Here is a 27,873-nt window from a genome sequence, read left to right on the forward strand (position 1 = left end):
GAAAGAGGTTGAAGCTCTTTGCTGAAAGTGAACAGACAGCTGATGTTAAAGGTTGAAATCAGTGAAGGAATGGCTGAACAGCTGAAGTTCTAAGTTGAAGGTTTAAAATGAGAGAAATCTGAGAGAACATGCAAACGCCACACAGGTTGAAAAAGGTTGAAGCTCTTAGCTGAAAGTGACCAGACAGCTGATGTTAAAGGTTGAATGGTTGAAAAAAAGTTGAAAGTTGGAAAAATGTTTGAATTGGTTGAAAAAGTTGAAATGGGTTGGAGGTAGTAGCTGAAGATATTGAAGGATGAGTGGTTTGAATCAGTTAAAGAATGGCTGGTGATTAAGGGCTTCAAAGTTGAAAAGGTTGACATTTCCAATGTAAGTGGATGGGAGCAAAAAGTTGCACAGGCAATAATTCAAAACAGTTGAAAAGTTGCAAATCACAAAAGTGATAGCATACTAGTCAGGAATTTTCTGAACAGTTTGACATCTTAATTGTCAAAATCGGACAAACGGATGCCTCCTGCACCCTCACTCATAAACCAATATAATGTATTGCAAAGTAAATGTGAAGGTATAAATTGGCTTGCTTCAATTGTGATTGACCATTGCACGAGTTGGGCATTATTGCATTTTTTATTGGGCAAATCTAACTGTTATAAATACTGTATACTGATAAACTATTCAGCCTGCAGAGTGCTTCAGCAAGGTTATAACAGATGTGAAGTTATTTACTATGTAGTAGTGTTTTAATTTTTAAGATGAATTTAAATGCATGCTTTGGCTAATAAGAGAGACAATCGCCAAAGGAATGAGTTTGATACCCCTCTTGTTCTATTAATCTAATAAACTTCTGAGTCCTGAAGCAATAGTTTCTGTCACAAACCAAACATAATCTTACTATGGCTGTATTTGGGCCACATGTCACATGTTTGACACTGAGGGAGTTCAATAATGGAAGCGAGCTTCAAAGCCTATTATGTGTGTGTATTTAATTATTGTTCGTTTATTGTTGTTGTTGCTATGTTTTCTATAGAGGTCTGTGAGTAAAGCCAGTTTTCTCACATTTGTTTCCAGCAGGTTAACAAACAGTTAAGGTTCCGCCGACAGGACTGGAGGCGGAAGTGGTGCGTTCACTGCGCTCGAGTTTCCACCAAACGGAGAAAGCGTCGAACTTTGACGGCGCTCCGCGGCTGAAGAAAGACAACGATACAGGACATAACAACACAAAGTCCTTGTGCAACCAGAAGAGCTGCTCACTAGTCTGCTTTAAAAACATACTTTAAAAGGTTTTCTAGAGGACAAAGCCCCACAGCGACCAAAGAGAGTAAAATTTCGTAAGGTCCAACAAATGCACCGTGAACCAAGGACGTCCATTTGAGAAGTTTCTCCAATTCTGCGCTCACCTGACACGTTTTGGGTAGGTTTCTGTATAACTGATCATTAAATTCACCTTTGAATAGTTTGAACAGAGTCCAGTGAGTCTAATATGTGGCATCAGAAAATGAAAGAACTAGTTATTGATGCTTCTGGTTGGATGCCCAAAGAGAGCCACAAAAACATGTCCCACAGTGTTACAAATTAATTTTAGGAATGGTCTGACTTTGCACCTGCAATTTAATAACACTCGTTAGTTTTTTGTTTATTTTTTTAAACTGTATTTGGTACACATGAGCAAATGTGCTGTTGAGCTCAGAAAGTGTTTGGATCTGTTTACTCAGGTATTACAAAGAATTTAGCAGATGTTCTGCCTGGCCTCTGAAACCAACAGCTTTGTTAATCAAATTGTATATATTATAGATGAATCCGATAACCAAGCAGGCGACCCCTTTACTCTTTGACCTCAGAGGAAGACAGCACCTTCACGGCCTGTCGTCGGTTGGAGTCTCACTCATGCCATCACTGTGGGATGTTGAGCAAGTCCCTTAAAGGTGCAGTCCGCAACTCTCAGATCCCCCTCTCCCCCTCCTCAGAGGAGCTAACAAGCTAACGTTAGTCCGACAGCGACATCACAGTAATATAACATGCTCTGTTAAAAGCATATTACTGCAGCGCTTCTCTCTCTCTAAGTGCCCACACCTCAGCAGCAGCAGCAACAACACAGTGCCACTTACAGTACCCACACGGAGGCTGCTGCGCGCACATGAACAACACATGCACTACAGAGTTCTAGTGTAACAATTACAAACATAATGTAAATCAAGCAGCAGTAATTACCTTTCAAGCTGAAAAGTTGCTAATTCCATGTTCTACCCCTCCAGACCATACACTGTAAAAAAAGATGGTGCTACAGCTCCAGGAAAGGGGCGGGGACTGTGAGCAACAGCTGTCAGACAGTCCATCAAACACAATCCTGGCTCTGATTGGTTCTTTTTGCTCGGTCGCGGTGCATTCTGGCAATCTACCAAAGGCAGCAGGGGGGACTCAGTTAACATGTTTTTTTTCACACAAACTACTAGTTTGATGTAAAGCTGTCCTTACATATTGACAGCTTTAGCAAATATGACAAAAAGTCACTTTTATATGAGTTGCAGACTGCACCTTTAAATGCAGGGAACAAATTTTGTGTATGTACCTGTACATATATGACAAAAAGACTTATTTAGTTGATTAAATAAATAAAAAAGGGAAAATATCTTCAACTTTCACTTACTTGAAAAACTTGAAAAAAATAAATAAATTGAAAGATGTTGAACAGACTTTATTTGGTTTACTCAGAAACATCATTAATTGCAGTTTTCCGTTAAACTGCATTTTTAAAGATGCCTTGATGGATTATTTAGTTCTCCATTTAGTAATTTAACTTTAGGAATAGATGTATTTATTGTTTGTGAAGTGAGGTTGGTAAAAGCCATTTTTAAGGCAGGCACTTTTTCTGTCAAAAACAGCTAATCAAAGCAAATACATTCTAAACGGTATGTTGTTTATTTAAAAGCTTTGAGATTTTCTTTCTCTTATGTAAAGGTATTTTAGAAACATCATTGTTTAAAGGATGGTTTGGGGAGAAATGTGTATCAAAATTACATTTGTGTGCTGCTATGTTGAATGTCGACTAGCGGTTTGCAGTAACAAGAAGTTCAAATGTGGCATTCAAAGAAAATCATGTTTTACCAGAATCACTTATTCATTTGAGTACTTTTTCCACTACTGGAACAGCTGGCAAGGTTTTAAATGTAGTTCTGTTGATGTTTGACCACACTAGGATGGGAAACAGCAGCAGTGACAGGTCCAGTGGGGGACAAGGAGACAGGTCCTATAGGGATGGACAGCAGGGAGGAAAGGAAGCTCGTCCCAACATCATGATGGACAGCGCAGAGGACGTAGATGTATTCCATAGAGAAGATCCAAAGGTACTCTCTTCGATTTATGAATTTTTTTAATGCAATTAAAAATTACTGCAGACATCAGATATATTGTCAAAAGTGCTACTTTATTGCTGTGATTGTCCTCAAGAGATAAAATGCATAGAACAATCCCAAAATAAAAAGTGAATGAGGCTCTGTCATTCAACAATTTTAAGCTTTAACCTAGGTTTAAGCAAAAGTGCAACAGCAACTTCACAGTAGCTTGAAATTCCTGATTAAGAAATCAGTTAACATTACAATTAAAAAAAATAATAAACTCTTCCCTTAGCATCTCAGCATAGTGCGAATAAAAAATTGAACATATCTGTGGCACACATATAGTCTACTCAAAGGGTAAACAAATGTAGACAAAGAGGGGGCTGGCTCACATCGGAACGTGAAAAAGTCCGAAAAAACTGTGGTGGGAAAAAAAAATTTAAAAAAATTAATTATTTTTTTTAACTCGAATTTGCAAAATAAAAATCGCTTATCTACAAATTCGGTTAATCGATTAAATCGATTTTTTGCCCAGCCCTACTGCAGATCTTTAAATATTTCACAATTGTTATTTATTTGTATTATGCCTGTTGTGGGTGTGAAATGAATCTGATAATGGAAAGATAATTTAACCATCAAAGGCAAGCATATTGAATGACATTTTCACCTATGAATTGATTTTGGAAAATTTCAATGAACTCAATTCAAGATCGATTAAGTCAATATTTTTAATCAGCTCGACTTCTGACTCATATGTTGAAATATAAGAAATAACAAAAGCAGTGGGCCAGTCATTGATTTTACATTTCTGAGAAGTCAATCACTTTTACAAAATGCAGCCTTGTTATAGCATTAGGAAGTTACAAGCATTCAATCTACACTGAACAAAAATATAAACGCAACACTTTTGTTTTTGCTCGCATCGAAAACATTTTCTATATACTCAAAAGACCTATTTCAAACAAATCTGTCTAAATCTGTATTAGTGAGCACTTAATAATCCATTCCACGTCACCGGTGTGGCATACCAAGATGCTGATTAGACAGCATGATTATTGCACAGGTGTGCCTCAGGGTAGCCACAATAAAAGGCCACCCTGAAATGTGCAGTTTTGCTTTATTGGGGTGTCAGAAAACCAGTCAGTATCTGGTATGACCACCATTTGCCTCACGCAGTGCAACACCACTCCTTTGCATTGAGTTAATCAAGTTGTTGTTTGTGGCCTGTGGAATGTTGATCCACTCCTCTTCATACCATAACCCCACCACCACCATGGGCCACTCGATCCACAACTTTGACATCAGCAGTTGGGGGTTCGATCCCAGTCTATACCTGTCTATGCGTCGAAATGTCCTTGGGCAAGACACTGAACCCTAAGTTTCTCCCAGTGGTCGACTAGCGCCTTGCATGGCAGCTCAGTGGTCTGCGGTTGTGAGGCTGGTGGTATGTACTGCCAAGTTCTTTGAAACGCCTTTGGAGATGGCTTATGGTCGAGAAACCATAAGAATGGGAGCATGCAATTTGCTCAGAACTTGTGACATCTGTGGCATTGTGATGTGGGATTAAACTGAATATTTTTAAAGTGGCCTTTTATTGTTGCCAGCCTAAGGCACACCAATGCAATAATCATGCTGTCTAATCAGCATCTTAATATGCCACACCTGTGAGGTGGGATGGATTATCTCTGCAAAGGATATGTGCTCACTAACACAGATTTGTGAACAATATTTGTGAGAAACAAGTCTTTTGTGTATATATAAAATATTGTAGATCTTTTTTTCTACTTTGTCTGCACATGGTCTGCACATGCTGTCGAAGGTCAACACGACAAGAAGTGCAATCTTTTTAAGACAGCAATGCATGTTTTGTTATTGCAATTAAATAAATGAATTCATTTTATTGCATAATTGTGACCATCACCAGTCCTCCCTAAGGAAGGGTAAGAAACACTTTATTAAAGGGAGGATATAAAAAGAGAGAGCAGTGTTACACCAAGGGGAAGGGAACAGGGAAGAGGGAGTCAGGGTAGGAAAATGGGCAGTGTTACATCTAGGTGAGGGGAAAGGGAAGGGGTGGGGAAGAGTTGACTGTTTTGAAGTGAGATGAGATGTTATAGTTGTGCATATTGTGCTTATTGTGTTATGTAACCAAGCCAGTCTGGTGACAAGTGTGGAGAAATTGAGGCGGGTAACAAAGCAGTGAACAGAGAGAAGGAGTGAGTAGTTATACCTGAAACTGGTATTTGGGATCAAGATGTCTAAGGCTAAGCCCAGTACAAGTTTATGCCACATGCCAGTGCCTCCATGACCAATGTTTGTGTAAGAACTGTTTCTGCGAACCCAAGCGCCATCTTGAGCCCGAAGATGCAGCCAGGCCAGCAGAGAGAGCAGGGGCCAAGGAGCCCCAGGCCACACCCCCATGACCGATGAAGCCCCCCCAGACACCCCAGGCCGAGAGGCAGCCACCGCCCCCCACACACACACACCCCTCAAGGAGCCGAGGACCCTGCCACCGACCTCAAAGTCAGGACCCCCCAAGGGCCCCAGTCAGACTGTCATACACTAACGCCTAAGCAGGGGCCACCCCATGCCTCACCCACAGGCATGCAAGGGCACGGCCAGCGCTGCCCTCCCCGGAAGACCCCCACCAAGACCGGCTCAGCCAGTAGGCCGAGCCTGCCGGACCCCAGGGCACTGGGAACTCCCGGGGGCTCCCGCCATGCAGCCCCAACCCCAGCACCCACACCGGCGCGGCAGACCGGCCCCGGCCCACACACCGCATTTGGTTTATTATTTCAGATGCCATTTGTGAAAACTATAAATAAATATATAGATAAAATTCAACCCCACATAGTGGCTAGTTGGAGTAGCTGTGTTGCTTGCCACTGCTGAAATTCACCGGCATTTAGACTGTTGGTTGGTGTTAAAGTCAAGCCCTGCATCCCAGTACCTAATGGCAACCAGGGTTCCTCTGGCTAGAACATGGAGGGCTATGTGGCCTATCAAAGAAATGTTTTCCCAGACCGTCACTGACCCACTACCAAACCAGTAATGCTAGAGGATGTTGCAGGTAGCAGAACATTCTACACGGTATCTCCAGACTCTGTCACATACTCAGTGTGAGCCTGCTCTCATTTGTGAAAAGCACAAGGTGTCACTTGCAAAGCTGCTAACTTCGGTGTTATCTGGCAAACACAGGCCCTATTTGTGAACGTCCGGCCCTCTTCCCACCCTTATGGAATCTGTTTGACAGTTTGATTGGAAACAAGCACAGTGGCCTGCTGGAGGTCATTGTGTGGGGCTCTGACAATGCTCCTCCAGTTCCTCCTTGCACTAAGGATCAGGTCCTGCTGCTGCATTGTTGTCTGTCTACGGCCCCCTATACGCCTCCTGGTATCTCTTTTATGCTCTTCACACTGTGTCACTGCTTACAGACACAGCAAACCTTCTTACCAGAGTGTGCATTGATTTTCCACCCTGGATGAGCTGCACTACCTGAGCAACTGCTGTTTGTTGTAGACACAGCCTCATGTTACCTGTACTGGTGATAATTGGCATAATAAGTGACCAAAAATCTGCCAGAAAGGATGAGATGAGGACAGAGAAACGGTCTGTTGTCACCACCTGCACAACCATTTTTTTTTATAGGGGTTGTCTTGCTAATGCCCTCTCATTTTTTACCTGTTGTTTGTTCCATTAGCACCATAGCAGGGGTGATATTGATTTAAAATCAGTGTTGCTTCTAACAGTAACTAGACTGGTTGATTTCCCAGAAGTGTCATCGACTTAGTTATATTGTGTTATTTACACACTTCTAAACAGTAAACGTGTCAACCATGCTCAAACTTCCCAATTTTAAGGCATCACCGGAAATGCAGGAGTTTCTGGCCTGGCAGCGTGACCTTGACAGCGACGGCAAAACTCCAACACAAGCAAGACCGACCGTGTTCCGCTGGTCGGGAGCAGCAAAAGAAGTTTTCGTTTCTGGCTCCTTCAACAACTGGGCCACTAAGATCCCACTAAACAGGAGGTATATTGATTTGATTCTTCAAAACTTATTTTGAGATTTGTGCTGTTTGTACTGTAACTGTGACTCTAAGTGTGAGTTCTTGTTTGTGTATTTTCTTGAACTTAGTCAGAAAAACTTTGTGGCTATCATGGACCTGCCTGAGGGGGAGCATCAGTACAAGTTCTGTGTTGACGGTCAGTGGGTCTTGGATCCAGCAGGAGTGAGTGATGGAATTTTATTTTTAGTCCACATCATTCTTTTCCTCATTATTCAATTGTTTGGTCTTTTTTTCTTCCTTCTGCCCATTAAGCCTGTGGTCACTTCTAAAACGGGAACGGTCAATAACGTCATACAGGTGAAAAGAACAGACTTTGAAGTGTTTGATGCCCTTAGGATTGACTCTGAGGATTCAGCAGATATCTCAGGTGAGAGCATATCATATTTAAACAGAAATTCTCACGTCAAGAATCACATGCGAGTAGTCGCATCCACCCACCTGTTTTAAATCAGAGGTCCTAAACCTTTTTGATCTCAAGGCCCAAATAAATTGTACAAAGGAGTTTACCCATCAGTATCATGATAGAAGTTGTTTCTATAATTGACTCCACTATTTATTAGGGGCCAGGCAGCATAAGCTGCCAGGAACCTTTTGGTATCCTGCGTATTTTTGTTAAATTGACATGACACTTGGTAAAGCACATCTTCAGACTGTCCTACAAAAGCTTTCCAGACAGATTTTTTATTTATTGAAAAAATGAGCCTACAGTGCATTAAAATGTTGGACTATAAATGATAATGTAAACATGTACTTGTTAATTCTTGCTTAATACATTTTCAATGTTCATAAAAAAGGACACAATTTTGGAATTATTATTAATGAAAAAGAAAAAAAATTGAAATTATGTGTAAAATGAATGTTATTAGAAAAATGTTTGATTCATATGATATTGGTTGTTTTTGTCAATCTTTCCATGATGAGGCGTGAAACTCCCTCTCCTCCCTCCCCTGACCACACATCAGTGGTAGACACATTTGTAACAGTAATGTGAGCAGTTCAACCATAGTGCTACAAGAAGAAATATTGATGCTAAATTCAAGCCTATTACCATGACAATAAGTACTTAGTCAATTACTCAAACAAAAAAACAGACCCTCTTAAACTGATGATACCATGATGCACTTTGATTTTTTTAGAGTTCACCGGTTATGTGTTACCTATACCTACTAAACATGGAGCGTACTATAATAGAGTGTAAGAAGGGTTCAGTCAATGGTAAGACACTCGCTTTACATAAACACTTGAACCAGTGACCTAACTTTACAAAGGCTTTTTAAAAGGCTTTTACAGCATTAAGATGAGCTTGTCCCTAATTGTATTTTTCCCTTCCAGACTTGTCCAGTTCCCCTCCAGGTCCCTATCAACAGGAAACTTATGTGATCAAATCAGAAGACAAATTCAAACATCCTCCCTTTTTACCTCCGCACCTGCTGCAGGTCCTGCTCAACAAGGATACGGGTGTCTCGGTAAATGCACACTTCTCTTTAGTTCTACATGAGGGTTTAAATAATGCCTCCATGCAGAACATTTAAATACATCTTGGCTTTGCTTCTCTCTCAGTGTGATCCAACACTGCTTCCAGAGCCAAACCATGTGATGCTCAATCACCTGTATGCCCTGTCCATCAAGGTAAAATATTTGAGAGGAAAAAATAAACTTATTACTATTGTGAAAAAAAATGCTTCATATACCATGATGATATGAACACGAACAGCTGAGTAAATGTTTGAATGAATGAGATTAAGCTGTGTCCTAATTCTCATGCACTACATTATCATATTTTTGTGCCAACTACCTGAGGCAGGAGTGCACAACCTTTTTTGACTCGTGAGCTACTTTTAACCACTGACAGTTATTCACGATCTACTGTGTTGGCGGGGGGTTATAATTGTAAATAATTAGATTGTAATATTATATACATTAGTGCAATTATTATTACTATTAAAATTATGTAATTATTATTCAATATTTGTATAATATTAAGGCAAGTCAAATGTATTTATATTCAATTCATTGTGCTTTACATGATTAGAAAGTCCATCAGAAAACATTCAACAGTTTTAAAATAAATAAGAACATTAAATCAGTAGTAAAAACATTTAAAAACAGCAGTAAAAATCTCCCTCTCAGTCATACGCAGTAGAGAAAGAGTGACTTTAATTTGGATTTAAAAATATTTTAAACAGCTGACTTCAGCTCTGCTGCAGATTGTTTGTATTGAAATACAAAATATTATTGAAACAGTAACACTTAAAAACTGAGTTTGATTCAAATATATTTAAAAAATTACAATGAGGAAAAATATTTTGAAAATGCAAAACACCAAACACAGCTGCTTCCTTCATCAAAGACCCACAATAAAAAGCACATTTATCGGTGCCAGTCAGTAGGACACAGAGGGGCGAATTCACTAAGATCTGAAATAAAGGGTGGTAAATCAGTTGCTTCCCTAAATCCTTTAGTGAAGCAGTTTCCTCATCTGCTGCGTGGAATTCACTAAGATTGCAGCAATGATTAGTGCACCTGCAGAACTGGTGCAGACCACCCTCATTTAAATGAGTGTTTTGTACGTGTTGTGTTGAATATGGAGGGTGAATATGAGTGCGCGGAAGCAAAAATAAAAATGTGAAGCAGCAGAATTGGAGGTGTTAGTAGAGGAAACAAATAAAAGAAATGGATGAATTACAGCAGATAGATGGATATTCTTTATTCATCCCGCAGTGGAGAAATGTGCGTGAATGTGACTGTGAGTGACGGATGGGTGCATGCGCATGGCTGATTGCGTGTGTGAGACAGTGATTAGCGGAGGAGATACAGTATGTGCAAGTGCGCGGCTGATCGCGTGCATGCACATACACACACACAACTGGAGCTTTTTTTTCATCTTGAAACTTGAAAACAAACCAACATGGCAACTACTGCAACCGAACTACACAGCTGCCGAATGATTGGTTGTTTGCCTGTAACTGGTGACGTCCGGAGATATGATTGGCTGTTAACGCACACTGGGTCCGACCGTCTGTTAGCTGATTGGCTGTTCGTGTGTCAGCAAGAAAGAACTCAATCAAGTCCGCTCCGCTTCCACTGATACTCGTTTCAAAACAAACAAGCTAAAGTTATGTCTCGCCTGGACGCGTGCATGGCTTACATTCACAAACACGAGACACCACATGGCAGAAGCACCGTGCCCGAGCGGTGAGTCTGCCGCGGCGGTGTCGTCATCTGTGGCATCACTAATTTTGCTCAAAAAACCAAACTCCAAAATTCCCATTAGGAATTATTTTGGCTTTAAAGGAGGCAGAGACGGTAAAGCAATGGGAGATCAACTGTGCAGGCGCTGCCACCAGTTATAGGAGCCAAAGGAGGGAACACTTTCTTTGTTTGTTTATTCCTCACAGACTCAGAGCGGTCTTTTTTTAAATTTTTCTTTTATTTACAGAGATATTTACAGTGTACAAACAATATTTACAAATGATATACATACAAAGGAGGGATCACATCTATTCTCTTAAAACACTAGTGACGTTACCCAGAAAATGCATACAAATATAGATTTCTCAGGTAATCGGTTCCTGTTTATTGTATTTTGTATTTAAAATACAATAGCAATTGTATTAATCTTAACCTTAATTGATATTATTTACTGAAAATTTGACCTCTAAATTGCAGTGCTCTTTGTTTCCTTGTGTTTCAGGACGGAGTCATGGTTCTCAGTGCAACACACCGATACAAAAAGAAGTACGTAACCACTCTACTCTACAAGCCAATATAACCCAGAGGCGTGATGATGCATTTTGTTTTGAAGACTTAACATTTGTTGTACACAGCTGCTACTTTGATTATTATGAAAAGTGGTCTTAATTATCTCTTAAACATTATTAGAATTTTTTTTTTTCTCGCTCAATAATCTAAAAATTTGAAAAAGTGGTATCTCTTTTAGGGAATTATGCTTTGGATAATACTTGATGCAATGTATATTTGTGAATGTTGGAGCAGAATCTAAAAGAGAAATCAAAAAGGAAGTTTTGAAACTTTTTATTTGACTGCAAACTCATTGGATTTGAGATGACTTGATATATGTTACAAGAATGATTAGTTGTGAGCTCAATAAAGTAATTTCTATAAAACTCCTTTCACTCATTCATTGGCATTCCACTGTTCACTTTTTAAAAAGTAATGTCAATGGACATCAGTGTCTTCAGGCTTCCAACAGGAGCTTCCTGAAGATTAATAGGGCTGATGATGCCAAATAATTAATAGACTGCGGTTCATTAAAGTTATTATTAGATTAAGTCCGTATACCTTTTTACCTGTTTAGAGAAAACTCAATCCCAGCTTGCTCAGAATACCAGTAACGGTATAGGCTTCCAGTTTTTAACCATCTTCATTTCAAACTCAAGAATAAAAGCAGAACTAAGTAACTTGGGCTTAGAGCTTCCCCTAAAGGTTCCTTTTGGTTATGTCACTGTAAAAACTCCTCACTCCCCACCGCCTGCCCCACCCCACAGCTTGCTCTCCCAAGACGGTAGCAACTGATCACTGAAAAATCCTAATACAACAGTGACACTAAGGGTGCTTTCACACATATGTGACCATGTGAACAGTATGAGGAAAAGAGACAAGTAAAATAAATGAATAATGTGGGGAAATGTGTGTGATGTATTGTTTGTGTGCTGACAAAGCGGATCTGAAAATGGATGGATGGATAGATTGATAGATAGATGGATGGATATTTGTGTGTACTGCCTGACGGAGGGCTGGGTTACGAGTGTGTGTGCGTTCCTGTTGCTGCGACGACAGTGAGTTTGTATTGGGCTGTCTTGCCACCGGGTCGGAGGCAAGACATACTGTTTTTATTTAATCCGAATAGGTTTTTGTTAATCAAACTTCTTCTATTCAATTACAAAAAAACATTTTACAGGATGTTTCTTTGTTTTGTTTTCAACCATTCTTTCCCCATCATGACTCAGTTGGCACAGCTGACATCGGGATCCACATCCTTATTGCCGTGGTTGTATTGGGCTCTTGCAAAGCAGTGAGCAGCCACACGATCACACTCACACACAGCAGCCTGGCAACTATTGTTGGCAGCTGTAAAAACAAAGCTGAGTCAGCAAATGAGTGATTAAACATGTCTTGAAATTAGAAACTCTCCTGTTATTTGGGGGTGGATTCACTAAGATCTGAAATAAAGGGTAGTAAACCAAGTGTGTCCCTAAATCCTTCGGTGGTGCTGTTTCCTTACCTGCTGTTGGGAATTCATTAACATTGCGGCACAAATAGGTGCACGTGTAGAAGTGGTTGAGATTACCCTATTTAAATGTACATTTTGCCCGTTCAACGTGGAGAGGTGAGTGCACAGAAGCACAAAATGACATTTGAAGAAGTTCAATTGGAGGCAGGTGGGCTTCTCTGTCTGCTGCACAAACATTCAATAATGTAGAAAATAAGATAAACAAATAAAAATGTTGTTTAATAAACTTAAAAACCTAATGTTGGCGCTGGCACTCCTTGCCATCAACGTGACAAAAGAATTTGTTGTTTTTATTTTATTTATTTAAATTTATTTCTTATACTGAATTATAAAGAATAACTGGAACATTTTTTTCCCATCTTTGCTGTGTATTTTGTCAACATTCACTGCAACTGATCTCTGCGTGTGAGTTTGCACCTGCCTCTGGGTCATACTATTTTCCGATGCAGAAATGGTCACCTCAAACAGTTCCTGTCTTGATGAATTGCATGGCGTCCACTGCATAAATTTATTTGCATTTCCCCCTCCCCTTGTGAGATCTGCCTACATTACATATTCATCAGAGGGAAACGCGCTAAATGGATTGTGGGCACATTGTGACACACTGAATGCTGGCAGTCCTGATTCCCTGGAGTTTGTACCCCTTATTAGCGTGTGGAGTTACATTTGTACATGTTTTAATACCCCTAAACCTTTAGTGAATCCACCCCTAAGTTTGGTGTTCAACTGTAAAGCATTCAAATTACAAACACAAAAGTTGGTATGACTCAGCTTATATTGTTTTTTTCTTCTACCATTTCAGACATTTACAATCCTATTTTCCATTTTCAGATTTTCTTTCCCTAGATTTGATCAATTACACTTTGATTTTTGTTTAATGCATTCCTGAAGAAAAGCATTATAAAATATATATAAATTGTAATTCTGACTGTGTTTGATTGTTAACGTCACCTGAGCAGGTCACTTGTTTGTTGGAGCAGGTGAAATCATATTCAATGATATAAGGGAGTTCTACAAGACCCGAACATTCTGGAACTTTTCTGCTTGCCTCGTAGCATTTATCGTGAACTTTGCAGCACCTATAGGAAAAAGAGAGGGCACGTTTTTAATAAACTTTTATTTAGGTCACAAAAGCCAAATTGATGAATTCTTCTCCTTACGTGTCCAGTTCATCCAGAGGCGTTCCCTGTCCACCCAAGCCGCACCAGCAGCCGTAATTGTTGTAGATCAGAGGGTTAATTCCAGGCTGGGCGCAGTTGATCATCAACCCAAAGTGCCACAAGGCATTCGGTGACGGAGCGCCATTGGCTGCATGGACTGAAGTAAACATGGGGTGGTATTCATGCATTTGACACAGATAAGATAAGACATACAGTAACTATAAGATCTTTAGAAATATAGGGAGAATAAACTGAATAAAGAAAAACTTACTCACTCAACAAATTTGAATGGGTTATCCTGAGAACTTCTAGACTTACCAGTAAGAAATAGCAGCACCAGAGGAGTTGTCAGATTCATGGTTAAAGGCAGGACAGCCTGAAGGTGAACTCCCTTTCTTTTTATAGTCCAGGAGGTGAGAAAACCAGCAGATGAGATGGAAACAAAGGGGCGGGAACTCTGTACACCCAGCACATTTAAAATGCAGCTTTTTTGGTCTATTTTTACACAGTTACTTTTTCAGATTAGGCTTTACAGTTTAAGCATTATTTACACTCTATGTCAATAATTTTAATGAGGTCCTTAGGCTTAAGAGATGTTTGGTCCTTATAATACAATTTTAGTATTTCTCAAAGTAAAGGCACTTTAATTTTAATTTATCTTGAGCACTATTCAAAGCCACAATTGTTGGGGAGGACTGTCAGTTGTGGAAGGATAAAAGTTTAATCTTATGCACAGCAATATGACAGAGATGTCGGACACTGTTGTTAGCTGTTATTAATTATTTTATTTGAGATTCCTCCATTTACCTCACTCAGATTAGGCTTGCATTTCCCAAACTGTAGTTTGGGCTGTTTTTAGGTTGCCAAAATTTCCAACGACCTTATCAAGATATCAATTTTTATTGATATTAACACTGTAAATAGGCTACATGCATATCATTTAGTATGTTTACTTTTCAATTTATCTTAAAACCATAGGTGAAGGGGACTGTGTTTCAGTAAGATGTGCTTATGAATCTGCTGTGAATTATTTAATGAAACCTCTGATTGGACTCAGTTGTAATAAACAGATTGCATATAATTTACAGATACAATAATCAATGATTTCTTGTTCTGTATCAGTGATTTGTAAGTGTAGTTATATTATGCCAGGGAGTCACTTCATTTCTGTTTTATCCGTACAGCTCAAAAGGTTTTGGTAACCTCTGGGATAGATGGAGGATATCTCACTATTAGGGTTCGATTTTATTTATTTTTCTGTCACTTGCAAACTCTTAGTAGAGTCAGATTATACACAGAAACTTCAAATAACTTTCTGAAACCCAGTTTAATAAATAACCAGCACCTGCTGCAGTTCTCAACATTTCCAGCTGCAATACAGCCATGAGGCGTGCAAAAGTAAGCAATGAATGACATAAGAGCTTCAAAGAGTCTCCAGTAGAGTTCTGCTGACATGATGTTGAACCATACCTGTCAAGTTTTGGATTTGAAAATAAGGGAAATTTTCTGGCACCCACTACGAACGAATACGGGAAGATGGTGGGAAAGAGGGGTAAAATACGAGAGTTTCCTGGCCAAAACGGGATACTTGACAGGTATGTATTGAACACACTCGCTGGAATTTCATGTACAGATAAACCGTACCTGTGGATCCATTCATGTTTTGCATTAAATGAATCAATCGTTCTCTAGCTCCTTGCAATGAATAAATGAATGTTAGTGTAATAGCTAATATGATATGGTTTTAGGTCAACAAGGTATGTACAGAGAAACACTCCTTAAACTGTGTAAGAATTTGTCTGACAGTCTGAAATAACGTTTCTGGCCTTTTGATAAGAACACCCTGTTAGTGAGGTGCTACTGCAGCAATACACCACTGGTTTATATACCAGGAAGTTTATATTCCCAGACATCAAACATCGTACACCAAAGATTCCCAAACTGCAACTAGTAGCTTCTCTTGACATAAAGGCAGCGGTTCTGTCCTAACATGTTAGCCTGTATTTAAAACTAAGCCTAAATAAAAGTTGTCAATTTGATTAAATTAAGGTGTCAGGTTCTTTTTGAGAGCTTTGTAAGTTAACCAGGAAAACTTGTCCTGATCAGCTAAGGAAAAAAATAAATAAAGTTTAACTCAGGGCAAGTGTCATTTTATTTTCCATAAATCACTCACAGGCAGATCATTTAGATTCAAACCTAAAAATATGAAACATTAACTGTTCACACATTGGCTCTTCAGGCAGTGGATTCATATACCTGTACTTTTTTTTACAGTCAACATCATTCCACATCTTGTGTTTTTGTTTTAAAGAATCATTAAGCTGTCCATATATTTTCTCTGTTCTCTCTGACTTAGTTGTCTGGCTGACCTTCATCCCAGAAACTGCCTCGAAACAAAGAACAGAGGAGAAACAATGAACTCCATGATCACTTCCACATTGAACATTAGTCTCCTTGCAGTTGGAGGTTTAGCATTAATCTTTACACCTGAGAGATTTTTTCTGTATACATTATGATCAATAAAGGATACAATTCTATTACCACTGTAGGCTGGGAAAGAATGCTGTGTAGCTTTAAACCTAGTTTTCCTCCACCGTGCTCTCTGATATTACCAAATGCAAACTTAACATTTCCTCTGGTGACTGTGTGTATTAGCAGCATGGGCCAGAGGAGGCTTACCTGCTCCGTAATACGAGTCAAGAATTAATCCAAAAGCATTGCGAATAAAGCCACTCAACCCAATATTTATTATACTACATCAAAACCATTTATTTTACAGGTAATGTTTAATAACTGAGTATACTTTTTTTTTTAAACTATAGATAATACATTATCTGTTCTTTTTCATGTTAATTTTCCTTTCTGCATTTTGGTTTATAGTTTACTTTCTTGGTTGCTCTTTGTGTCTTTGGCTGTTGTAACAGGTGAATTCCCCCATTGTGGGATAAAATAAAGCATATTCTTACTTAATCTATTTACCATAAAACAAAAGCTAATAAAAATTGTGGTTATTTTTTTTCCAAACTAGGTGTAATGATTAGCATGTGCCTGCTCTCTGATTTGATTAAAACTCTTGTGGCCAAGACAATGAAAAAGTTAAGACAAAGGCTAGCCATGGTTATAAAACAAAGCTATTATTAAACAAACAATATTTGTGTCATAAAAAGAAAGTGTTATACAATCTACAATCTAATGGTTTGAGGGGCAAGGCATTTTATTATTTGACCTAATGTTGGGTTTGCTTATGGCAGGGGAAAGAGAAAAAGATCCTAAACAGGTCTGTGGAAAAGAGCATTTGATATCTGAAATCTTGATTAGTTAAGCTCGGATAAAAGATTTCTCTTGACAGTAAACTGAAGCCCTAGTGACGAAATAAAGCATTTTTCTTACGTTGGGATGGAATTGAAGTCTGATCCATCCAATCAATTTCAATGACCCTCATGTTGCTCTACAAGATCGATCCAGTAGTGATACATGATAGATACAATAGAAAAACCACTATAACTCTCATATTCTTTTTTTTTTTTTTACCTTGTCTGCACATGCTGTCGAAGGTTAACACTACAAGAAGTGCAATCTTTTAACAGCAATGCATATTTTATTATTGCAATTAAATAAATGTATTTATTTCATTGCATAATTGTGACCGTCACCAGCCCTCCCTAGGGAAGGGTAAGAAATACTTTATTAAAGGGAGGATGTAAAAGAGAGAGGGCAGTGTTACACCAAGGTGAGGGATTGGAGGGGGGTGGGGAAGTTAACAGGGAAGAGGGATACAAGATAGGATATAGAATGGGTGGGGAATAGTTGTTAGGTTTTAAGTGATGCGATGTGAAATTGTGGTTGTGTATATTGTGCTTATTGTTGTGTTGTCAAGCCAGTTTGGTGACCAGTGTGCGGTTTAGGAATAATGGTGGTGGCTGTGAACAGAGGAAGAGGTGAGTGGAAATTCCATAAAACAGGTATTTGGGAACAACGTGTCTAAGGTTGAGCCCAGTATGAGTGTTATCCCACAGCCCAAGGCCAGTGCATCCATGACAAATGTATTTCCAAGAACCGCCACTGCAAAACCCAAGAGCCGCCCCCGGGCCCGAAGAAGCAGTCAGGCCAGCAGCAAGAGCAGGCAGCCTAAGGGCCCCCGGCGACCACCCCACGGCCAAGCAGCCCCCCGAACGCCCCCAAGATCCCAAGCCGAGAGGCAGCCATCGCCCCCCCCATACACACCCGAGAAAGCCCCAAGGAGCCAAGGACCCAGCGCACCACGCCACCGATCCCACCCCCAACCCCCAGACCCCCCACCCCATCGGCCCCCCCACCCCACCCCCGCGCCCAACCCCCCGAGGGGAGGGCCCAGAGAACTCCCTGCCCGAGGCCCCAGCGGAGGAGCCGAAGCCCACGCCCAGCAGACGACCAGAGCCGCGCCGAACAGGCAGCCAGCGGGCACCCGCCGGCGAGCCCAGAGCCAGCAGGGGCCCGACCCCAGGCCGGAAGAACCCGGAATGGATGCAGCACCAGGAGCAGCCCGCCCAGGGAGGACGACCACACCCCAAGCCGCATAAGGCACCAGGGGGCCGCCGGGAGTCCCCCCGCCGGCCCCCAGGCACCCCAACCTAGCCACCCATGGCGCCCCAGATCACCCTTCGCTGATGCCGCCCGCGCCACAAGCTTCAGTTTTTTTTTTTTTTAAAGCCAGGGCCCCCCCCAAGGGCCAAGCCAGACCGCCCCGCCGGGATGTGGCCCCCTATTCCGGCCCCCGACACCCTACCTCACGGGGCACTGCCCAAGCAGGGGCCGTACCAGTAGGTACGCAAGGGCGCGGCACGCGCCACCCGCCCCGAAAGACCCCCGCCAGGACCGGCCCGGCCAGCAGGCCAAGCACCCCGGGCCCCAGGAGCACCCCCCGGGACCAGGACCTCCCAAGGGCAAGCCCCCCGGGACGCACCCCCCACCCCCGCCCAGGACCCAGCCACGGCCCAGCAGGACCGCACAGCCCCGGACAGCCCAAGGCCAGCAGCCCAGGGCCCGCCGCCCCCCGGACAGCGCCAGCCACGGAGCAGCGCCCCCCACCGGCCCGTGAGCAACCGGCGACCCCCACCGCGGGGACGGAGGCACCCCAATGGCACACATCAAGTGCGGGACAGCAGCCCCCAGCCAAAGATGCCCCGGACCCACCCACCAGTCCGCAAACGGCAGGACAGACCCACCAGGCGGCCGACAGCAACCTCCACCACCGGAACAGCTAGCGCCGCCCCCCAGTAAACAGCATCACTTCGAGGCGCCAAGCAACCCCGCCCCAACCCCGGCGAGGACACCAGCACACCCCCAGCACACCCACCCCCCAAACCGGCGAGGCAGGCCGCCCCGGGTCCGCACACCGCGGGGCCTGCCCCCAAGGCCACCAGGAGACGAAACAAGCACCCAGCCACACCCAAGGGGAGGAAGCACCCCCGCGCCCCACCAGGTCGACACCGCCCGGAAAGACCCTGCAAGGAGAGACCCCAGCAAAGCCCCCCCGAGACCCACCGCCACGCCCGACCGCACCATCCTGATGTATTTTTACTCTAAGCAGTGGCCCGGCCACCAACAGAGGAGCCAGGCCCCCACCGGAGAGGCCCAAATATGTGAACCAACCCACCACCCTGTTATGGTGCCTCTCCATTCCCCAATGGAGAGGCACTTCCCTATCCCCTGTGTGAATGTGTGTGTTTAGTGAATGTATGGGGTGTAATTAAAAGAAGGGGGAAGGAGGGGAGCGGTGCTCCCCATCCTGCCTCTGTGGATATATGTGTATGTGGTGTAATAGGCCGGAGGGTGTAGGTGAGTACACCCTCCGGGGGGTGGCATGTTGAGGTGCGATTAAAATTGGAGGGATTAGTATGGTAACTAGAGGTGGGAGTGCCGCCCCCACGCCACTACATAGTGACACAGGTGGCGGCCCCCTCCACCCCCAGTCCCACCATCCAGCCCCCCCAAGGGTTGGGTATGGGTGTGTGGTGCATTCTGTGAATGAGCCAGACCAGCTGGGAGTGAGGTGAAGTGTACATGTAGGAGGCCTGTCTGGTGTGAGCCGGGCCCGTCCGCATGGCGGGCCACGCGAGAGGGTAGATGGTGCAGACGGGCAAGCGGCACTGCGGGCCCCGGAGCAGCAAGGCCGGAGACCCCCCCACGGCACCCCCCCAGACCGCGACGGCCCCGCGGAGCACGGCGGCACCCCCCACCCCCGGGCGCAGCCAGGCACCAACCCCATCCCCCGGTGCTCCAGGGGGCGACCCCCGCCGCACGCCGGCCCAGAGCGACGCCCCCCCCGCCGCCAAGGAGGGCGGCCGAGCAGGGGGGAGGCCCGTGCCCGCACCAGGGCCAGCACAGGCCCACCCGGCGCCACGATATAACACTCTCCACCGGGAGGCGGCCCCGGCCCCCCCGACGAAAGAGGACACCATCTACCGCCAAGCAGGGCCACCCCGCCAGCCAGACTCTCCACCGGACCGGCAAGCCCGAGTACCGAAGCACCCCCAGCCCGGTACCGCCATCCCACACCAACGGCGCCAGTAGAGCCCCCCCCCCCCCCCCCCCACGGAGGCGATCCCCGACGACCCACGCACCGGCGCGAGACACCCCCCCGACGCCAGCACACCCCGGACGACAGCGGGCCCCAGGCCACCAGCCCCGCCCCGCCCAAGGCTGCGCAGCGTCGCCACGCGCCGCGGCCGGTCCCCGGGCAGATGACAGGAGAGCACGCCCCCGGACACCCAGACCACGGATCCACCCCCGTGACGCCCCCGCCCCGGAATGGCGCCCACGGCGCCCGGTGCACCCAGCCAGCAGACCAGCCAATCCCGACGCGGATCCACCAGGCCAAGAGCCACGCGCCGCGCCCCCGCACACCCACTTAACACGACCCCCGGGGAGGCCCCATAGCACCCCCCACCCCTAGCCGTAACGGCCACACCCCGGCCATTGCGGTCAAACAAAAGCCCCGGAGGGGGCCCCGCCTGGCTCGTCGCGCAAGCGACATCCCTGGCGAGGGCGCGCCCTAGAGAGCCAAGCCGAGGACCCGCAAGGGCCGACGGAGCAACCCACAGCCACACCCCGCCACCCAGCGACCCAGGAGGCAATCGCCGACCCCGGGCAGCAGCCACCCCCAAAGCCACCCCCACCCCGGATCCCCCCGGACCGGAGCCAAGGACCCCACCACCCCAGGCCCCCCAACGAGACCACCCCCCAGCCAACCCACCCGGCACGGCACCGCCCGCCCCCCAGGCGGGAGCCACAGCCCCCCCACCAGTGCCCCAGACCAACGGGAGCCCCCCAAACCCAACCCAACAGGATGGCGGGCGCAAGAGCAAAGGAGGAGGAGGGGGGGAGGACGAGACAGGGGGACAGGGAGCAGGAGGAAGGAGCGGCAGGGGAGCACGCAGGGCCCCAGCCCCAGAGACCAACCAGATGCGTATGCAAGGGGCAACAGCATATAACTCTCATATTCAAAGTTCAAATAGTCTCATATTTGATACACATGATGACTGTCAAGCCCTAAACAAGAATCAATGTGAAAATTACCCATCATGTTTTGCGTTCTCAGATTTTGCATGCCATATAGAAAAATGCATACAAGTCTAATATACAAAGTTCAAGCTGCCTCATATTTAATACACATGATGACTGCTCAGCACTAAACAAGAATGGCGAAGTGAGCAGCTGCGTTGTTTGGAGCTCCTCGATGTCGGTTAAAAAAGCCCCACTAAAACTAGTTAACTCGATATACAAATGCTTTACATCTCGTAATGAGTGGAGATACTGAACGTAAAAGCCGCAGAGTCAAGAAATCAACACAGGAACAGGCCATGATGGCAGCGCTTCCTGATCGAAGTGAGGCCGAACCTGGAGACGACACTGTGTGGATAGCCGATTCAAACCACACCGAGGACCTCAGAGCGGGGCTAGCAAATATCAGCAGAGACATAAAAGACCTCCACCAAAACATCAGAGAGGAGCTGCAAATATTTAAGAACAACCTAAAGAGTGAAATGAAACAAGAACTGACTTCGCTTCGAGAAGACATTGACCACAAACTCCAAGAAAATAACAAAGAGTTACAAGACCAAAAGGCTAAGCTAACCGAACCCAAGGGCCGTATAACCGAGCTGGAGGAGTGGAATACCGATGCAAACAGAGCTCTGCTGAAACTACTAAACAGATCCGACATATGCAAGACAAATTAACGGAGCAGGAGACGAGGTCACGGAGAAACAACATCCGCATATTCGGTGTACCAGAAGAATCCGAAGGAGGCTCAATGATGAACTATGTAGACCAACTATTGAGAACAGAATTGGAGCTTCCTGAGGAAATACAACTGCAAATGCAGCGTGCCCACAGAACCCCACCACTAAAACGGAGCGCAGGTGCCCCTCTGAGATCAGTAGTAATCAACCTCCTACAGTTTGAAACCAAAGAAATTATTCTGAAAAAGGTGTGGCAGAAGAAGATGAAAGTGGGAGGAAACATAATCAGGTTTGACCACGATTACCAACCCGAGATTGTTCAGAAACGTTGATCATACCTGGGTATAAAGAAGGCACTAAGGGAGAAAAACATCTGCCTCCAGACCCCATTTACAAAAATACAAATCCACTGGAACGAAGAAGTAAAAAGTTATGATAACGCTGAAGAGGCCATACGAGATATGAGAACAAGAGGATTCTCTCTGGACATGCCGAATGACACCGATGGACGAGAGGAAGGGAGAGTCCTCGGAGCACAAGGATGGCAGCGAGTGAGAAACAGCGGATCGAACCGGGACACGGCACAGTGAGAGAGAGAAGCTACAGGATTGACATCAAGAAATAAAACAGTATCTTGCATCTTCAAATCTCAGTTTACATGAATACAATGTTATATAAAGAAGATGTTTTTAGTTAATGTATTTGAAAGGCTACAAAAGGTAACTAGAATTTGATAATGCATGATCATGTGATTAACACATGCTAATTGTTCATTTCTTGCCACACAAAGCATGCATATTTAACTGGCACATTGGCGGTTAAATGAATCTGTTCTATCAATGTGGGAATGTTAAACAACAAGGAAATAGTCGAAGACATGAAAAAGGAAATCAGACAATATATAGATGAAAACAATGATGGAGAATTTCAACCAACAACTGTCTGGCATACTCTGAAGGTGGTTGTTCGGGGAAGGCTTATAGCAAAAATGGCATCACTAAAGAAAGCAAGATTAACAACATACACAAACCAAATTGAAAGATTAAGGAAATTGGAGCAGAAACATCAAATTGCTAAAGAACATAGAGTGTATCAGCAAATTCTGGAAACTAAAACCAAAATTAATGACATTCTATTAAATGAAACACAAAAAAAAATGTTTATATCTAAAGCAAAGTTATTATGAAATGGGCCCCAGATCCACAAAATTACTAGCAAAACGTATAAAAAAGCAACAGGCAGAAAACACTATACGTAAAATTAGAGACCCAGTCAACAAAAAGATCACTTATGACCCAGAACATATAGAAAAAGTATTCCAGACATACTATGAAAGCCTATACACAACCACTAGTGGCAGATGAAAGTGAAATGGAAGCCTTCTTAAATCAATTGGAATTATAGGTACCTCTCAAAATTATATCTTAATGGCAGATATCACTCTTGAAGAGATAAAAAAAAAAAAAGCAGTCAATTCGCTAAAAAACAATAAATCCCCAGGTAGCGATGGCTATCCTGCAGAATGGTACAAAATGTTTAAAGAAGAGCTCTTAACTGTGCTCCAAGCGTCATTCAATTGGACTCTTAAAGAAAACAAAATTCTTCCATCATGGGCAGAGGCAATAATCACAGTTATACCAAAGCCAGGAAAAAATAAAGAATGTGCAAGTTAAAGGCAAATCTTGATACTGAATATAGACTATAAAATATATACATCTGTTAGATCTGTTAACATAGATCCAATAACAGGTCATACTCTAGAAATATGGTTTAAAATATTAAAAATCTATAAATGTTACAATGATTCCAAAAGTTTAAAATGGGTAGCTTATGATAGCAATTTCAAGCCGGCCCAATACAATCAAGGATTTAAACAGTGGACAGCCAAAGGAGTATCAGCTTGGTTTGTCTTAGAAAGAGAAGGGCAGCTGGAGAGTTTCCAGAATTTGAAAGAAAAAACATGGTCTGGGGACACCTGACTTTAATAGATACCTCCAGTTACGTGACTATTATAGAAAAGAAATCTAGGCTGACCCCTCCCGAGAAGGGAACAGTATGATCCAAATCTTAAAGAAAGCATGTAAGAAAAATAACACAAGAATCATTTCAGCAATTTATCGTGGGTTGAACTCACTTGATAAAAACTCAGCCAATTATATAAAAAGAAAGTGGGAGAAGGCGTTTAACTTAGAAATCACAGACGAAGATTGGCTAAATATGTGTAAGACACACCAAACATCCACTTGTTTGCGTATCTGGATGGAGTTCTCCTGGAAAAATCTGGTGCATTTCTTTAATACACCAAAGCTGAAAAGTAAACAGTTAAATAGACAACATAAATGTTGGACGGATTGTGGAAACTACTGTAGACCACTCACATGTCTTTTGGAAATGTCATAAAATCACTGTATTTTGGGATATGGTGTGTGCAGAGCTACAACAAGTGATGGGTTATGGGGTTCCAATGTGCAGCAATGTACTATATCTTTGTAAATTATCTGAATAAAGTTTAGTGGGAAGCGATTTATACCTGGTTAAGATTCTTCTAGTGGCTTCTAAAAAAGCTATTACCAGGAACTGGGGAAAGATAGAACCACCAACAAAGGACCAATAGCTGTCAATTGTTGAAGGAATCTACACAATGGGAAAACTAACTCACAGACTGCGACGCAGACCTTCTTCACTGCTGCTGAGCTGCTCCCATTGGTTTTTAAAAGTGCTCAGATCAGCCTAAAGTGGCTTCAGCAGAAAAGCCTGGTCACCTCTTCGAATTCTAATTTGTGTAATATTAATAATATAAACACTATTAAAACACTTAAGATCTTGGAAATATAAAAAGAGTGAACAAGCTTGTTGACGTTTATATCCCCCTCGACCTATGACCCTCCCCAGGTCGCGCAAGCGCACTTCCAGAGTGTGAAAAGGCTTATAAGGCTACACAGCACTTCCATGCTTGATTGCTTGGGGGCGGAATCGGGGTCCTTGACGTCTAGTGTTTGGAATAACAGCATTTAAAAATAACGGCGTTATGTAACTGCGTTTTTTTTCAGTAACGGGGTAATCTAACTAATTACTTTTTATGCCATTACAACGCCGTTATCCTTACGGAAGGTTAAATGCGGTGCGTTCCGTGTATTGATTGAATAAACTGTTATCCAAAAGCATATCCGGCTTCATATGCGCTGTAGTGAGGAGGTGTGTTAAAAACAAGGTGAGCGATAATGATTGGCTAAGGCGGCGTCATGTGTCATGGTAACCAATCAGAGCCAGTGTTTTTGCACTGTGCCAGCACACACACACACACACACACACACACACACATTGCAGATTGGATGAAGCAGCAGAGATGGTGAGCGTTGAGCAGTCCGATGAAAAGTTGTCATTTTTAAGGTGGCGATACAAACACTACTTTAAATTAATTGTGGTCAAAGGCAATAACGTGCATATGAAGTGTTCATTATATCCAGGAGGGAAGACTTTGTCAACATCTGTTGTAAGCAACTCAAATTTAATGAAGCACCTCACAACGACACACGCATCTAAAAAAATGAATTATTTGACATAGAGCAACTTTTTTTTTTTTTTAACAGTAACGCAAATAGTTACTTTCCTTTGTAATGAGTTACTTTTATTATAGAGTAATTCAGTTACTAACTCAGTTACTTTTTGGAACAAGTAGTGATTAACTATAAATAATTACTTTTTTAAAGTAACGTTCCCAACACTGTTGACGTCACATCTATATCCAAAGCCTTTCCGGTTTGTATGAGGCTCGTTCACTCTAACGCTGACGTCCGGTTCACTTGCTGACAGGTCACATGACAGGGAGTCCTGACGCTGGAATCTTACTACTATATATGGTTTGATCTTTGATTGCTTGTTTGTTCAACTTTTGGATGGCCTCTTCCTCGGGAAGTCAGGAAGAGGATAGAAGTAAAACAGGGAATAAGATGCGGGGTGCCGACACCTCACTCGGGAGAGACGGAGTTTGATTCGTGAAAATGGCAAAGGCAACTGAAGAGTTTCAAGTTATCTTTAGGTTGAAAGAGCAAAACAGGGGATCTGTTAAGAGGCTTAAATCCGTTCAGAGTTGCCGAGTCATTTAAAAATGCTGGTAAGGACTTGAATGCTCGCGTTTTGTCAAATGGAGCACTGCTGGTACTGTGTAAAAGCAAGGGTCGGATGGACAAAGTAGCTAAGGTAAAGAAGATTGCCAGGAAAAAAGTGGAAGCAACAATAATTACAAAAAGGGAAATCATTCAGGATGTCATCTATGGTGTATGTACTGAAATTTCAGAATGTGAAATGAAGGAAAGCATCAAGGGTGGGATTGTCGGTGAAGTCAAACGGTTTAAAGCTCATGAAGACGAAAATCCCAATGCCCCAGTTTTGATTACATTCATTGGTAATATTTTGCCAGAAAGACTGTTTATTCGCTGTTTATCATTTTCCGGTTAAGAGTTATCAGAAACCCCCAATGCGATGCTTCAAGTGCCAACAGTTTGGGCATTTGGCTGCTTCATGTCACTGTAATAGGTGTACCAAGTGTGGAGGAGATCATGATATTACATCCTGCAGTTTGCCTTCTCCTAAATGTTGTAATTGTGGAGGCTGTCACACGGCACCCTCTAAGGACTGCTCGTTGTATGCAAAAGCTAAACAAGTAAAAGAGGTGAAAGAGCAACACAAGATCTCTTATGCAGAAGCTTTGAAAAAGGTGGAGGCAAAGCCTCAGGCTCAGATTGTAAATATGGTTCCTCCAAGTGCCTCAAAACGAGGTATAGAGGCCGTGGTGAATCTAATCAGGATTTGATTGGAAATAAAGAGTCCCTTATGGCTTTTATTGTTGATGTATATGGATCATGTGGCAAAAATTCAAGATCAAATCTAATCAGGTGGGTGGTTGAGTCTGCTGTCAGATTGTTGGGGATTAAGGAATATGCTCCCCAGTCGCTGTTCAACTACATGAAGGAGACTCAAGAGGCTCAAAACCAGTCATTAAGCCAGTCCAGCACCTGAAGTGGGGCAGGAGATGAAGTAGAGGAGGAGTATTAAGTATTCTGGAGGAAGGGGGGCCTGAAGCCTTCTTCAGTGATACTTAGCTTAATTCCCCATGGTCTGCATTCTGCAGTGGAATGCTAGGAGCCTTATAGCCAATGGGCAAGAGTTTAAGAAGTTTATCAGAGATCTTGATGTGAAACCAGATATCTTGTGTATCCAAGAGATACACAAGATTTCCTAATTCCAGGTTATGATTGTTTGCATAAGGATCGAGGTAATAGGTCTGGTGGTGGGTGCGCTACATTTATCAAAGTGGGTATTCAGTACAAACAATGTGAATGTGAAGTCTCTGTGGAATGTTTAATCACAGAGGTGTGGAGCACTGAGGGGAAAATATTCATTGTAAATTGTTATAACTCATGTAAGCCTGTGGTCTTGGCAGAACTTGATGAAACTTCTGTGGTTTGGGTGAGTGATTTTAATGCCTATAGCCCTCGAATAATTGTTCCATAGTGGAACAAGGAATGTTCTAAAGCAGTAAGTAATAGAAAGAAAGCTTTTAAAAATTTAAGGATGCATCCTATTTAGGAAAATGTTATTGATTTTAAGAGGTGTAGGGCTTTGGCTCGGAAAACTATCAAAGAGACAAAAAATAAATGTTGGAGGAAGTACTGTAGTATGTTAGGGCCTAAAACCCTGGTTAAACAAATCTGGTTTAGGATTCATAGAATGGTGGGGGAAATGACTAATATTGCTGTACCTGTGTTAAAGAATGGCAACACAGAAGCTGTTTTTAGCAAAGAAAAAGTTGATATGTGTGTAGAAGTATTCCAAGAT

The 27,873-nt window shown here is 43.1% G+C and overlaps 2 protein-coding genes across 4 annotated transcripts; one reads left to right on the forward strand and one right to left on the reverse strand.

Annotated features, from left to right (window-relative positions):
• Positions 1-1,101: 1,101 nt before the first annotated feature.
• prkab1b (protein kinase, AMP-activated, beta 1 non-catalytic subunit, b) lies at positions 1,102-11,526 on the forward strand. Of its 3 annotated transcripts, XM_028458442.1 has the most exons (8): positions 1,102-1,411; positions 3,194-3,341; positions 7,193-7,362; positions 7,468-7,561; positions 7,652-7,766; positions 8,732-8,865; positions 8,960-9,028; positions 11,094-11,526. In XM_028458442.1, exons 2-8 carry the CDS (start codon positions 3,195-3,197, stop codon positions 11,169-11,171), a joined length of 807 nt encoding a protein of 268 aa, XP_028314243.1. In that variant the 5' UTR covers positions 1,102-1,411; position 3,194; the 3' UTR covers positions 11,172-11,526. The 3 variants fall into 3 exon arrangements, with proteins under 3 accessions (XP_028314243.1, XP_028314241.1, XP_028314242.1); XM_028458440.1 differs by having other exon boundaries at positions 7,468-7,766; XM_028458441.1 differs by lacking the exon at positions 1,102-1,411 and adding an exon at positions 1,792-1,922 and having other exon boundaries at positions 7,468-7,766.
• Positions 11,527-12,047: 521 nt separating this feature from the next.
• Positions 12,048-14,171, reverse strand: pla2g1b (phospholipase A2, group IB (pancreas)). The gene is made up of 4 exons (XM_028458029.1): positions 14,132-14,171; positions 13,814-13,970; positions 13,605-13,732; positions 12,048-12,490 (listed from the first exon to the last, which is right to left on the reverse strand). The coding sequence occupies exons 1-4, from the start codon at positions 14,169-14,171 to the stop codon at positions 12,366-12,368; spliced, it is 450 nt and encodes a 149-aa protein (XP_028313830.1). The 3' UTR covers positions 12,048-12,365.
• Positions 14,172-27,873: the final 13,702 nt, after the last annotated feature.

The sequence above is a fragment of the Gouania willdenowi genome, chromosome 9 (assembly GCF_900634775.1).
Source record: "Gouania willdenowi chromosome 9, fGouWil2.1, whole genome shotgun sequence".
NCBI classification, from domain to species: Eukaryota; Metazoa; Chordata; class Actinopteri; order Blenniiformes; family Gobiesocidae; genus Gouania; species Gouania willdenowi.